The sequence below is a fragment of the Castor canadensis genome, chromosome 11 (assembly GCF_047511655.1).
Source record: "Castor canadensis chromosome 11, mCasCan1.hap1v2, whole genome shotgun sequence".
Classification (NCBI taxonomy): domain Eukaryota; kingdom Metazoa; phylum Chordata; class Mammalia; order Rodentia; family Castoridae; genus Castor; species Castor canadensis.
The window spans coordinates 77,116,414-77,131,547 of record NC_133396.1 but is presented as its reverse complement, the minus strand read 5'-3'; the positions used below and the strand labels follow the sequence as shown (position 1 = coordinate 77,131,547).

The 15,134-nt window shown below is 34.3% G+C and overlaps 1 protein-coding gene across 3 annotated transcripts in view; it reads left to right on the top strand.

Moving 5' to 3' along the window:
• Pla2g4a (phospholipase A2 group IVA) overlaps positions 1–15,134 on the top strand; it is a 141,052-nt gene that overhangs the window by 78,905 nt on the left and 47,013 nt on the right. For all 3 annotated transcript variants that reach the window (XM_074047236.1, XM_074047234.1, XM_074047235.1), the window contains 4 exons: positions 4,338–4,479; positions 6,753–6,889; positions 12,757–12,979; positions 13,719–13,833. In XM_074047236.1, the coding sequence (XP_073903337.1) occupies positions 4,338–4,479; positions 6,753–6,889; positions 12,757–12,979; positions 13,719–13,833 (617 nt within the window). The remainder of the gene's footprint in view (positions 1–4,337; positions 4,480–6,752; positions 6,890–12,756; positions 12,980–13,718; positions 13,834–15,134) is intronic.

Here is a 15,134-nt window from a genome sequence, read left to right as displayed (position 1 = left end):
ACATATGAAGGAAAACATTTGACCTTTGAATGTTTGAGCCTGGCTTGTTTCGTTTAGCATGAAACTCTCCAGTTCCATCCATTTACCTGCAAACAGCATGATTTGTCTATATGTACCACATTTTCTTAAATGGATGTGGTTTTAAAGCCTATCACCCATGGTTGATTCAGATAGGTATTCACAAACATGAAAGTGAAAATGAGCAGGAAGCTATAATAATGTTTAATAAACAGAAAAGTGAAAAGTGGCACTAATTGTGTTCATAATGTTCACAAGGACTACAAATGGTAATGTTCCCTGAAGCATGGTACTCTTTCAAAGTGGCTTCCAAAAGTGAACCATGGGAAGTAAGCCAGGTCTGGACTGGTCTAGCCAATTTCTCAGCCAAGGTCAAGTTCAATATCTCCCACTTCCACAGCCTGTCTGCATTTTCCAACTTCCCATGTTGATGCTGACTTTTGTTCTGTTATTAGTGCATATTTATACAAACGCCACACAAATTGGTCTAACCTGCTTATCTCTTGTAATTTGCCAAATGTTGAGAATGGGTTTCTACATCTCTTTCTCTTATTTTGATCCCTGGAACATGTTGATTTGATTCAGTAAAGGATAAATTTCCACAGCCTCTTGAACTTAAAAGACAGTGAAAGCTATTGTGTTGCATTACTTGGCATTCAGTTGATTCTTGCTTGAAACTGGTGTATTTTGAGATGAGATAAGAAATATTTCTGTGATTTGATTGACTATGAAGTAATGCTCTTTGTTTTAATGGGAAATGTTTTTCATGAGGTAATTAGGACTATATTGTGTAAAAGCAATAATAAGGGCTTTAATAAGAACAGGGCTATTAAATAAATGTTTTTTAAAAACCTTAGCTAAATAATGTACTTGTCCAGAACTAACTTATAAAGACATTCAATCAAAACCTTTTAATATGATAATTTATATATATATTTTGAAGGTACTGGGGTTTGAACTCAGAGCCCCACGTTTGCTAAGTAGGTGCCCTACTACTTGGGCTTAATCTCCAGCTCTTTTGCTTTAGTTCTTTCTCAGATAGGGGCTTGCACATTTTGCCAGGGCTGGCCTTTGACCTCCCTCGTCCTATCTCTGCCTCCCCACTAGTTGGAATTACAGGCATGTACCACCATGCCTGGCTTGTTCTTTGAGATAAGATCTTGCTAACTTTAGCCCAGGCGGGCCTTAAACTGCTGTCTTTCTATCTGCGCCTCCTAAGCGACTGAAATTACAGGCATTAGCCACTGCACCTATCTTAATTTATATCTTGACTTTGAAATAGAAATGATTTTTTCACAGAGATTCAAAGAAAACCTTTTCCATGTAATATAAAATTAATAAAGAAAACTAGAAAATAAAAGATATAAAAGAAGAAATGAACCATAAGTAGCATATTTGTAAAAGTACTCAGTTTTTGAATTTTCTTCTAATATCTTCTCAACATCTAGATTCATTATACTGTTCATAGATTGTTTTTTTAATTCATGGTTCTTTTTGAAAAAAAAAAGGCATATTACATCTTAATGTATTACAAGGACCATGGATTCCAGAATGGGTAGTCCTGGATTTAGATCTAGTACTTGGTAATTATATTAATGGTTGAAAGATTTTTTTTTTTTTTGGCAATGTTGGGGTTTGAAATTAGGACCTCATGCTCAGTACTCAGGACCTCTACTACTTGAGCCACTCCACCAGCCCTCTTTTTGTGATGGGTTTTTTTGAGCTAAGGTCTTGAAAACTATTTGCTCCAGCTGGCTTCAAATCACGATCCTCCTGATCTCTGCCTCCTGAGGAGTTAGGATTAAAGGCCTGAACCACTGGTGCCCGGCTATGGTTGAAAGATTTCTAATAACATTTTTATTCATTGGTAAAATAGGAAAAGATTACTTTTAGCATATATACTGCCATGAGTAGATAAATTGTTCTTTGTAAAGAGTATAAAATATGAGAAACTTTCACACACACACACACACACACACACACACACATACTTATAGTGATGCTATTTGTAATGTTTCACAAAAATTTGAAGTAACCCTAACACTGGTGGATAAATTATTATATATCCTTATAAAGAAATACTCCACTATGCTCCACAGTGGTTAAAATGGTTTAATGCTGTCTTTTTACTTAAGTACAGATGATTCTTAGAGACAAAATATTGAATGTTCAGTGGAAAAATTATTTGCATAGATATCATTTATAATATAGCAAAATTTAAACCCTGCAGAATGACCTTCTATATTATTTAGAGAAGTAAAATATAATTCATAATGTACCCCCAGTACAATGATAAAAATAAATTTTAAAAACTTGACAATACCAATTTATATGTATAATTTAAAAATTGTAATGAAATACACTGGAAGGACAAAGATCAAGTTTAAGTAGTAAGTTTCCTCTGAGGAGCAGAAAAAGCAACAAAATTGAGGAGAGTTCACAGGGTGAATTTAAGAAATACAGGTGAGATTTGAATTTCTTAAGGCATTTAGAAGACACCTAAACTAAGAAATCACAATACATTACTATAAAAGAAGGTGTGGCCCAAGAATAGATTTAAAAATGCAAATTTACTATTTTATTCTTTTGTTCTCTTATATCATTTTCATAATATTCAAATCTAATAACCATATAATTCAATGTTTTGATAAATTATAATTTAATGACCATTCCTTAGTGTTAAGTAATACTAGTGAAATGATCTTTTCAAATTTAAATAGAAATAGTGTTACTAAGATTGAAGGTAATGCCCAAGCCAGGTGTGGTGCTTCATGCCTGTAATTTCAGCACTAGGGAGGCTGAGCAGGAGAACTGAGAGCCCGGGAAGCTTAGTGAGTCCCCCACCAAAGCAATATTGTTTCTGGTCTCCATTGCCTACTTAGTTTTCAAAATGTCTTGCAAATTTGTATTCCTCAAATGAATGTATGAGAACAATATTATATAACCTTTCCCAGAACTGGAAAATAAGTATTTAAAATACTTTAAAAAACTATTAGTTAATTTAGCAACAGTATTGTTTGAATTTTCTACTGAAATATTTATTGTTATATTTTTCATTATTAATTATACTTCTTTGGTAAGTTAGATAATTTGTTCTTTGGGAAGTAGTAATTAAAATATTTTTGTAATGATTATATATCAATATAGAGAGCATAGCCTAGAGGTTTTGCAGTGTTTTGTTTTATTAGGAAGAAATATATGGAACTAACAAAAATGAGACAAATTTAATCTATTCTTAAGGCAAGAACTTAGACTTTTGAGTGATTAAAAAGGCAGTATTTCGTGGGTGTTATTGTCCTTTTTTTTCTCTCTCTTCCTTTTCATCCCCCTCCCTCAGCCTTCTCTCCCTATCTCTCTCTTTCTTGCTCTCTCTCTCCTTCCCTCCATCCCTTCTTTCTTTCCTTTCTTCCTCTCCCTGTCTCTCCCTCCCTCCTTCCCTCCCTTCCTTCCTTCCTTCTTTCCTTCCTTCCTTCCTTCCAATAGTAGAACATGTAATATTTGTGAGTCCTTGACTCTTGGTGGAAAGTATATTGAATATCTACTGAGTGATCCTGATGTCTTGCTGCTGCGGTTTTCTAATTTGTACAGCTGTAATATATAATCATATTTACATAAAATGTGTAGTGATTTCTCCCATAGTTGTCACAATGATCCTATCTCTGTGGTTTTTAGCATGTGTAGGTTTCTGAGAGATTGCTGCTGCTGTTATTAGAAGGAAGAGTACATAATTAAATGGTTCCAAAGTCCTGGCTGGCACTGCATTTGTGGTTATCTTAAGTTCTGCTGGTAGAAGCCCCTTTCTTTTTCAGAGGGGGATGTGTGTTACACAAAGCAATTTATCAAGACAATACTTCTGCAAGAACGATCCTCAAGCTCTTGATGGTATTAGTGTTATGAAGGTAGAGTTGTGGGGAGCATAAGGACAGGGGAAAAAATTCCTCGTCAAGTAAGCTTGGGAAACACTGTGCTAGTGAAATATAAACAGGTTTCTTTACTGAAGCACTTCTCAAAGTCTTTACTGTCCTAACTTACAATCTATTAGAGGTCATTTGTTTGCTTGTTTGGTTTTTTTTTTTTGAAACATAACATATTCCTTTATTTTTTCTCTTTAGAAAATATGCCATGGCACATGCTGATTTAAGATAGCCATCATTTTGTGCTCTTGTTTTAGGTTCCTTCCTGAGAAATGGATTGAGGAAAGTAATCAGCATATATCAATGTAGCTACTGGGAGCTTTGGTGAGGGTGGGGGTGCTGGATAGATGTAAAACAAAGCCAGTGGGAAGAATGTCTCATGACTGTGTCTGTTTTATATCATAGCTCATGCCCAGACCTACGATTTAGTATGGCTCTGTGTGATCAGGAGAAAATTTTCAGACAACAGAGAAAAGAGAACATAAAGGAAAACATGAAGAAACTTTTGGGTCCAAAAAGTAGTGAAGGATTATATTCTACACGTGAGGTGAGTTGGAAATCTTTCAAGTTTTATTACAATTTAATAATAATTTTGGGGTGCTTTCTCCAAAAGATCTACTCAAAGATGGCAATATTGAGTTCAAGCACTGTTCCTTCAGTTTTTTAAGGTAAGTGTTTCAAAACCAAAAGCTCGTTGAGAAAGGTTACCCTGAATGGTGCTCATATTTGGTAATACCAGATATAGCATTCATTTTTGCTGTAACTTTCATGATTAGAGTGGTGTTAGGTTCACAGAAAAACTAAGCAGAAGATAGAGTGTGTTCCTGTAATACTTCCTGTCCCCACACATGCAGAGCCTCCTAGTATTAATCAGAGTTCTAATGAGAAACAGTCTCACCAGGATATATGTAGATATTTCAGAGATTTATTATGGGAATTGGCTCATGTGATTATGGAGAAATTACATAATATGCCTTTTGCAAGCTGGAGACCCAGGAGAAGTGGTGATACAATTCAGTTTGAGGCCAAAGACCTGAGAACCAGAAGGTGAAATGGTGTATCTTCCAGTTCAAGGTTATAGACTAAGGACTGGTGATGGTTGGGAGGGAGAGGTGTTAGGGTTTGTTTCAGAGTCTACTAATCTTTGTACTGTCTCCATAGTGTTGCCTTTTCTAGAATGCTGTGTATTTGTAATTATACAGTTTATAACCTTTTCAAATTGGTTTATGAATTTAGGCTTCCTACATGTCTCTTCATGGCATGATAGCTCATTTCCTTTTAGCACTAAGTAACATTTTATTGTCTATATGCACCAAAGTTCATATATTCATTGATACAGTTGTTGTCACAAAAGGCATACTTATTCAGAGAAAAGATGCTTACTTCACAAATAGAAAAGTTTAGTTTGTATACAAAAGGATTATTGAATTAGTTTTAATATAAACTAAAATTAAACTATGGGATTCATTATTAAAGATGCAATAAAAAGACTGGTCTTTTAGTCCCTAAATCGTATACCCTGTCCTGTTTCTGTTCAGCCTGAGCTTAGGCCAAGTGCTGGGAATACAGCAATGATAACTGTTCATCATCATCATTATTAATATTGTTACTGTTATTGTTATTATTTTCACATTTTCTATAAATGTAACCCTTTTCCAAGGCCTCAGTGAGTCAAATTCCTAATCTTTGTTCCAATTTCTTATTGGTTTCCTTGCACCTACTGTAGCAAATAATGCTTGCATTCCACTCACTCACTTTGTGACCCACCTTGTGGGTTTATCCCTACTAAGCTTTATCCACCTATGAGCTTAAAGAACTTTTAAGTTTTGGTTCATTTACAGTTTTGAAATTGATGTTTGAAATCATTGCGTTCACCTCTATATACACAAATTTAGAGCCACTTAAATTATTCCTTTGCACTTCAGCACTAGAGTGTTTTCATTATGAGGACTCCAGTTTGCACCTACATTTATGCCTGGTGTTTTGACTTGAGATCATTTGGTGTTAGAAAAGAACTGGATTAGGACTTTAATCCTAGATAGCCTACTATTCACTGGCCTATCTAATGCTAATAAAAACCTCACCTCTTACAGAATTTTTTCCATATTTAAGAGTTACATAATCTCAAGTAATGAATATATGGATGCATCATTTAGTAAATGGGTCACTTTGGGGTTAGTACTTGAAACATGAAGCATTCACATTGTATGATCAGCAGTGCTAAGACTGAGCTACTATTTCCTCTAAGTCTGGCTTTGTGCCCTGGGCCCCTTGTTCTGGGCAGTGACAGAACTATCTGCTCACAAGAAAAGCTGTGAACCATAACAGTCTGACCACACTCCTTCCTTTTTGTCACTCTAGCAGATCTGTCACAGAATATTAAGGATTCTTCCTGTAAATGTATCTTGAAAGCAAGTTGCCTACTGGCACTGCAGAATTACCAGATATCAGATCTCACATCAATCTTTCAGAGCTTTCACCTACAAAATAGGCAAATGCTCCTCTTCTGCTCACCTTACAGGATTTTGGAGAGAATCAAATAAATCAATACACCAAAAGCAACCTCAAAACTGCAGAGTTGAAGAAATATATGTTTACATTGTCAATATTAGTATTCTATTGGTTTCTAATTGATGCTGATTCTTGATATTCTTACATGAAACATTTTTTCTTTGTAAAAATTAGATATTAACAAAGCACGAGGAACTTACTTTTTCTTTATGACAAGATATAGAATGTATAACCTAAAAACTGAGGTGAAAAGGAAGCCTATTTTATGATTTTTGCTCTGTGTACAGTCTGTGTGTTGCCTCATTCCAGGTGCCTGTGGTGGCTATATTGGGCTCAGGTGGGGGTTTCCGAGCCATGGTGGGATTTTCTGGTGTGATGAAGGCGCTATATGAATCAGGAATTTTGGATTGTGCTACCTACGTTGCTGGTCTTTCTGGCTCCACATGGTTAGTATACATTTTTAATTTTAGTTTTATTTTTCTAAAAGTTTGAATTTATCTAATTTAAATATTAGAAAAGTGGATTTAGAAAATTGAACATTGACTTCATTTTACTGCTTGATGCCACAGTTGGCTTAAAAATGCTTCTTATTAAGACAAGTCCATGCTTAGTAATGACTTTGGCCATGAATTTACTACTTTTAAACATGTTTGTAATTTTAAATGTAGTTAAAACATAAAAATGTATAGCAATTGAAGATAATTCTAGATAAATATCACAGGAGTATAATAACATACTCCACCCATAATTAATTTAATCTTCCTATAATTTGCTGATTGGTAGTCTTTCAGCAAACATGTCTATGTGATTCACTAGGTATTCATTCATTTTCTTCTTTAGGGCAAATAGAATGAAATGCAAGGTACTATAGTATGCAGGAGAGAGAAAGCAGCATTGAAAACAGAGGTACAATGAGCATCACTGAAATGTATCTAACTAAATATGAAATTAGTGCTCAGCATCAACATGTATAGCTTTTGTGCCCTGTAGATTTGCCTTTTCATGAATATACTTACAATGTTCAAAGATACTACATGGTGTGCCTAGCTTACATGGGCCCATTGAAAATCTAATAAAAGTTCTTGTGCAAATGTTTACAATAATAGTATCACCTTATTAAAAAATGTCTGACTGACTTCTAAGGCTATTTTTAGTCACTCAGCCATGGCAAATTTGGTTTCATAATATATTTTATATGTCTAGCATTTTAAAGTATCTATGTTATTTCATCCTGTGAGATGGATGTGAGTTTCTTCATTTTTCAGCTAAGTCATGCAATTTGTCCAGGAATACTAGCAGAGCTGGCATTTATAAATCAAGCTTTTAAACCCCTATTCTAACATTCTTTCTACTAAACCACAATCTTCTCATGGACAGCTATATCTACAAAAGAGAGTTTCACAGTTCAATAATTTATAATTGCTTAACTATTTTGAGCCAGATTCTGTAGTTAAAAACCAATAACCTAGAGCCTTGGTTGCCACCTTCTTTGTATGCTTCCTCAAAAGGATTTATCTCTTCTGAAAGAAGGGTGTAACCCATCATTATTCTTTCCCTTGAAGAAAGAGCAGGCACCTGCCTGTTTAATGAGTAACATGATGAAAAAACTTGGACCCTTGAATCACATCTCTTACTGAAGCATTTTGTTATTACCCTTTGGGTGGTTTTTTCTCTCTCTTCTCAATACTTTTTTGGGTCCCTTTTGTCTGTCATTGACTAGTATACTGCAAGAGACTTTCTATCTTAAACTCACCTAATAAAAAAAGTGTAGGCTTTGAGAGAGGGAAATGAAGAAAAGGAATCTCAAAGGGTTAGGGTGGAGGTGCTCAGAGAAGCACCTAGGGCTGGGCTTGCTGTGCTTGAGTAGTTTTATCAGGAACAAATCATAAAGTAAATAAGGTACTTTTGGTCATGAATTTGCAAAGAATAAGAAGTGAATAGAAGGTGAAAGGGCAAAATGTGGGAATGTGATTCTTGTAAGAACTGCCTATTATTTCAAGAAGTTTGGTCAGGAAGGGAAGAAATGAGCAATTACTGTTTGAAGCAAATATAGGGCTCAGGGAAGGGTTTTTACTTATTTTATTTTAGGAGTTTAATAGACTTTTGTATTTCTGTAGAAGTCTGGTTTGAAAGAAATAGTGCAGAGGGTAGACAGAAAATAATGAACTAAAAGGATCAGAGGTAGAAAGGGATTCAGGCAGAAATATGACACAAGATAGAGAGTACAGGTGGAAGTGTTAACTGTGCAGAGGCATTTCCTGAGACAAAAGAAAATGTGCTTGGGATGAGTCAGATTCACAATTCTCTCTTGAAAACAGTAGGTGAGAAAGTAAAAAGTTCAAAGGGAGGAATTCGGAAAGACTTAGAAAAACAAATTACACTTCTATGTTGTGTAAGTTTTTATATTCTGCGGATACATGACCATTATTTGGCATTAATGAGGTAATACGGAAATACCTGGAGAAGCCTTGGACCTCCCAGAATGATATCTGTGATCACAAAATAGAATTTTGGGTAGGACAAAGCTTCCTTTGTAACTATAACTAACATTATGGTAATTATTTCTGAAATTATTTTTGGATGATACTTGTGATTCATTAAATGTAAGTATTAGCCAACTTGGAGACTTGGCATGAGTGAAGTAGAAGAATCATGATAATTCTGTGTTCTCTTACTTAGAGTTTTAGCACAGCTGTCTTCCTTTGTAAAGCTGTTATCTTGTAGCATTGTGAGAGGCCAGTGCCATGTTTGTGTGGTATTACTATCTAGAGAGAAATGACAGTATCTCTGTATCTGTAGAGAGTAGGGCCCATTCCACTGAATTAATTTAAACAGAATTTAAGAATGAGAATTTTCAATCTAGTGTTATGAAGAGTTCCTGCAACAATGTGGAGGGTCTTCTCAAGTCATTCCAAATCTTGCTTGGGTATGAGAATTACATCCTCACATTTTAAAGTATAAAAATTCCGAATGGATACCCCTAAAAATTCTGATTCAGTAAGTCCTAGAGGCTATGCATTGGTATTTTGAAACATGGAGAAAAGGACTGAATTGAAAATATCTTCTTCACTGGCATGATTGAACTTTGAGAATTTCACACTTAAATGTATTTAGATAAAGTGAAGTGTCCCATGATATAAATATGTTGAAAATTAGAGGCAAATATTTACAGATTCATAGATAAATGTAAGACTTATTTATTATATATATTTGTAGAGACTCTGATACATTTATGATACTTTTGGAAACTTAATTGGTAGAAGTGAGAAACAATGATTATTAAAGAGACAAAAATTAAGACTTAACCATGGAAAAAGAAATTGGGGTGATACTGATGTGGTTTAGTTGGTTTTTATATCCACAGAAGTCATGTGTATTTGACTCTTGCCCTGGTGCAGGCCAGAAACAGAAAACTCTTTAAACTTAAACAGCTTCCCAGAACTAGTTGTCTGTTACTATATTTTTAGCTATCACCAAAGCCAAAACCCAAGTCTTGGATGTAACTGCAGTGACATCATGGAAAGGATGTCCAATTCAATCAATTTGTAGATTCTAAGGAATATGTTCATAAATGTTGAACAACAAAGATCACTAACTCAATGCCAATGGTTGAGGTATTCTAAGTTTTTCTGTTTCTCACTAGGGCCCATATTCCCAAGCCAACTGTTTTATGAGAAAGGGAAAAAAAGGTGGAGCTAGACTACAATTGAATGAGTTTACTTCACCTTTCAGAGAGTAGAATGGGTGGTAGCTATTCTACATAGAATACAAAGAAAGAATTGGTTTGATATCTGTATACATTTTGCCCCCTTGAAAAGGTCTATGACTGAAACTGTGATACACAGTCCAACATTTTAGACAACTCCTCATCAATAAGGAAGGATTATCCTAATTTGCATCTAGTGATTAATGGTGGGCAAAATGGAAAAAAAGAAGAGAGATGATCTTGCTAGCAGCAATTCATTGGGCAGATGTACTTTTTACAGTTGTAAGTTGGTTCAATCAAAGATCAGCTACATATAAATGGAGAAGTCTTAAAATAACTTAAATAATATTTGAATAACCATATAATTATGAGAGCAGTAAGGAATAACTTCAATAGCAGAGTGATCATGTCAAATCCTTTTCACATGGCTTTAAAAGATCATTCCACCACTGCAGTGATTTTTTTACTGACATTACATCTTTGTATTTTGCTCACATTTATCCTGTCTCATTATGAAAAAGCTTTAATGTATCTTATTACAAAATAATGCTGGATTGCATGCATTAAAGATAGAAATGACAGAAAGGGAAAATGTAGTTTGAAACAAGAACATTCATTCTGTAAATATTGCATTGGTAGCCATGTGACACAGGTTTAGATTAAAGCTTTCTGGAATCCAAGAAAAATTCTAACCAGGTGCACATAGTTTAAATTAAAATAACACACATTTTAAGTATTTTAAAAGCAATTCCATGGAAGTAGAATTATTCTTGATAGTAAAACTAGTGAATAATTTCTTTGTAGTGTTCTCATAAAGAATAAACCATATCCTGAATATTTTTCAAGTTGACCACCTTAGAAACTCAAATGGATGTCTTACTTTCCTGTTTATAATGTCCTTAAATATAAACCAACATAATTATAGTCATGTGTGCATTTATTAAAAATTATGATGAGGTTTTGAAAATCTTTATTGATATTGGTAAATCACATTGTAGACTTTGGAAGAACTATATGAATGGATGTACATTGTATCTTTCAAGTACTCTAAGTTGTACTTTAATAGATATTTGATTTTTATTACACATGTGTTAAGTTTAGTTATGAATTTGGTTTGTGTTCAGGTCTTTTAAGAAGTTTGTTAGTTTTAAGTATGTGTTCTATTTTTGGTGTGTCACTCCATTTTTTTAACCCATCAATATTCTCTCAATTTGTTTATAAGAAACTTTAAATCCAACAAGAAATTCTAAATAGAAATAATTTCATCTCTAATCTGAAATCTTGTATAATAAATTATAAAATAACACCTACTTGGTAGGCCAAAGCAAGAGGATTGAGAGTTCAAGGCAAATATGGAATACATAGAGAAACAAACAAATAAAAAAAGCAAAACAAAAAAATAAAATAAAGCCTTTCAGAGGATAGGATAAATTTTAAATTCTAGTTCCTCTGCTATTAATTAGGGAATATGAGCCTATTGTTTAAACTTACCAAAACTTTCTTTCCTTATCTTTAAAATGGAAGATTTGAAAGCCATTGTAGTCTTCAAGACAATTTCTTAGGAACAATTAACCAGCACAGTGCTGAGAACATAGCAGAGGCTCAGTAAGAATTAGTTTTTCTCCCTTTCCCGAAGAGAATATAAGCCATTATGGTAAACATTTTGATTTGAATCCCATGAAAACAGGTGATTAAAACATGTGCTGTTTTACCTTTGGTTGAATGGAATGGTAAAGTGTATCTTTCATTGTATTTTTTTCCCTATCAGTTCAATAAGCTGTGTTTTCTATATCAGGCAGTAGCTAGTTGCTGAGACTAACAAAAATGAATAAGAAAAATTCTTTTCCTAAAGGAGGTCACTATTTACTGATGGGGAAATAATACTCATGATGAGATGTAATACACTAGAGATTTTGGCTTACAAGAGGTCGGCCAATAACTGCAAAGAAATCAAATTCATGGTGATTTCCAGTTATCTACAGAGGTATAGAAATTTCTTGTGTCCCAGAGGCTTCATAAATCATTTACCATAATGACCTTTTCTTCTCTAGGATTTTGCCTTCAGATTCATATGTTCAGAAGACTTACCTTTGACAAGGCATGTGATTTTGTTTAGTTGGTCAGTGAATAAGTTTTTTTAAAAAATACTTGTCAGGAGAATTAGCTAGTCACAATAGTTGGGACAGTACATTTTCTCCATGTAGGTAGCCATCATAGAAAGTTAGACTATCAGATTGCTTGACCACTATTGGAGCCAGATAAGTCATTCTACTTATGTGACTCAAATGTGTTGTGTCACTAGTCTCTAGCAGCCTGATAAGGATGGTTCATTCCTAGCAGACTAGACAGTGGATAGTAGGTCTGGTACTGCATTCTTTTCTCTTGACTGTGCGACCTCTCTCTCCTTTGTTTGTCTCTGTTTTGCTTCCATTGTAGACCAGCCCATCTTTGATCAATGTAGTCTTAGTAGGATAATATCTTTAATTGGTTAAATTAATCAAATATATCCATCATTCTTTTTCTGATGACAGAGAGTGCCTTCTTTCTTTGGAGACACTGTGCAATGCCTTTACTGAATTTCTTGATTGTGTTTTAATTTCTTTATAGGTATATGTCAACCTTGTACTCTCACCCCGATTTTCCTGAGAAGGGGCCAGAAGAGATTAATGAAGAACTAATGAAAAATGTTAGCTACAACCCCCTTTTACTTCTCACACCACAAAAGATTAAACGATATGTTGAGTCATTGTGGAAGAAGAAAAGCTCCGGCCAACCTGTCACCTTTACTGATATCTTTGGCATGTTAATAGGAGAAACACTAATCCACAATGTAAGCCGTGGTCCAATCTATAATCCTTTTAATATAGGTAGACAATGTATTCCAGATTGTTTTAAATCAAAGGAAATATGCTATATTTTGTAAAAGTTACTCAGCTCAACTTATTATTTCAACAATGTGCATTGAGCACATTCTCTCTAGCAGATATAACTCTTCAACATTTTTCGTTTAGGTGAACACAGTAATATTTATTTTATTTAGTTATTATGTGTGGTACTAGGGTTTGAATTCAGGGCCTTGCACTTACTAGGCAGGTACTCTACCAATTAAGTCACTCCGCCAGCCCTAACAACTAATATTTTGAAGGTAGGAGAAGGAAGGTTGCCTGGAAAGAGTCAGAAAAGGAAGTGTACCACAGGAAACAAAGGCACTTGACACATAACCACAAGGTGACATTTCATCTGAAGATAAAACAGGAGCAATAGAGAAAAGCCGGTGCCAGGGACTCCAGGGGATAAATATTTTCCACACCCCATAGTTGCCAAATCATTCTCCAGTTCAAAGGTAGACATAGTTCCTAGAGTTATGATTGTTTTAGAAAGCAGATAACTATTTTCATAGAGTTTTCTTTTTTCTTGTTTATTCAGGACCCAGAAATATCTAGAGGTAGTAAGATTTATTTTTATTATAAAAGTTTTAAGCATTTTGATTGGAAATACTATTTTAAATAAGCTTTTATCTGTGTCTGTTTATACATTTAAAGCCATTTCATTCTTTCTTTTGTGGACAGAGAATGAACACTACCTTGAGTAGTTTGAAGGAAAAGGTCACTGCTGCCCGATGTCCTTTACCTCTTTTCACTTGTTTGCATGTCAAACCTGATGTGTCAGAGCTGATGTTTGCAGGTATATCAGTTCCTTTCTCAGAGCATTTTCTGGAGCATATGGTTTCCAATGGTTTTCTTTAAAGGAAGGTTACAAGTAATTAAAATTGATTATGTTAATACATTTTATAAAACATAAGAAAATTTGAAAATAGAAAGAAATATTAAAGTAGATGATTTTCTGGTCATAGAAAGAATGTTCCATGAAACTGGTAACTAATGTCTCTCTATTTAACTTAGTGAAAGAAAAATAAATCATGAATATAGTCAGTAACTCAAGTGAGTTACCCATTTCTCAGTGGTTATTGATAAAATAGTATGTCTAGTGCTTTTAGGCAATGAATATTAGTTTACTTGCTGGTTATGTTTTCATTAATTGTGCAACATGATGTACATCTGTCATTCAAAGCACTATCCTGATTTTCATAATTTAACCCGTAAAAGTACTGACCTATACTTGTGACTGGTGGACAAGAAGCCTCATTTTTGTTAAATCTTGAGGTTTGGGAAAGCACTTGTTTCTTCTGTAGCTTCACTTTTTGGGTACTGTGTTCCTCCTTCTGCCAGTGTAAAGCTGCAGAGCCCTTGAATTTCTGATGATGGCTGGTGGCGGTGGGGGGGGGGTGTCATTCTATTTTTAGGAAAAGTATCTTAGTGACTTCATTCACATAATGAGCTTAAAAACTCATCACAAATGGCATGTATTAGCAGATTTAATCCAGAATCCTTTTGTTATTTTACTCTCATTTTTCCCTTGACTGCCTGCTCTTAGACAAGAATTTTGAATAGTTTATAAAAGCAATACACCTAAGATTCATTCACTGATTAATAAGTATTTATTAATGATAATAATTGAAACTTTTATCATGCTTATGGTTCAGAAAGCACTTTTCATTTTTATTACTTTATTCCACATTTTAGTATAATACAGGAAGTAATTTTTTAGCTGTTTCACAGAAGAAAAAACAAAACTTCAGAAATATGAATTGATTTGCACATTACTACCTAGATAGTAAGTAACAGAGCTGAGAACTGACCTCAAAAATCTTTTGGTGTTTTTATAGTGCCACATTAGTTTCAGTGACCTTGAGAATCTTTTGGTATTTTTATAGCACTACATTGATTTTGCTGACAACTGGCCACCTAGAATGTCAAATGCAAGGCTCTAGGGGGAGAGCTCTAACCTCTCTCCCCCTGCTACAATATATTGTTCTTGTCAGTAAGACCTTATTACTTGTTCAGGAAATTTATAATAAATATGAAATAAATTAAGGCACAAGAGAGTACAGAACTGTTAGTGTATGCTGTCACCTTGGTCATGTT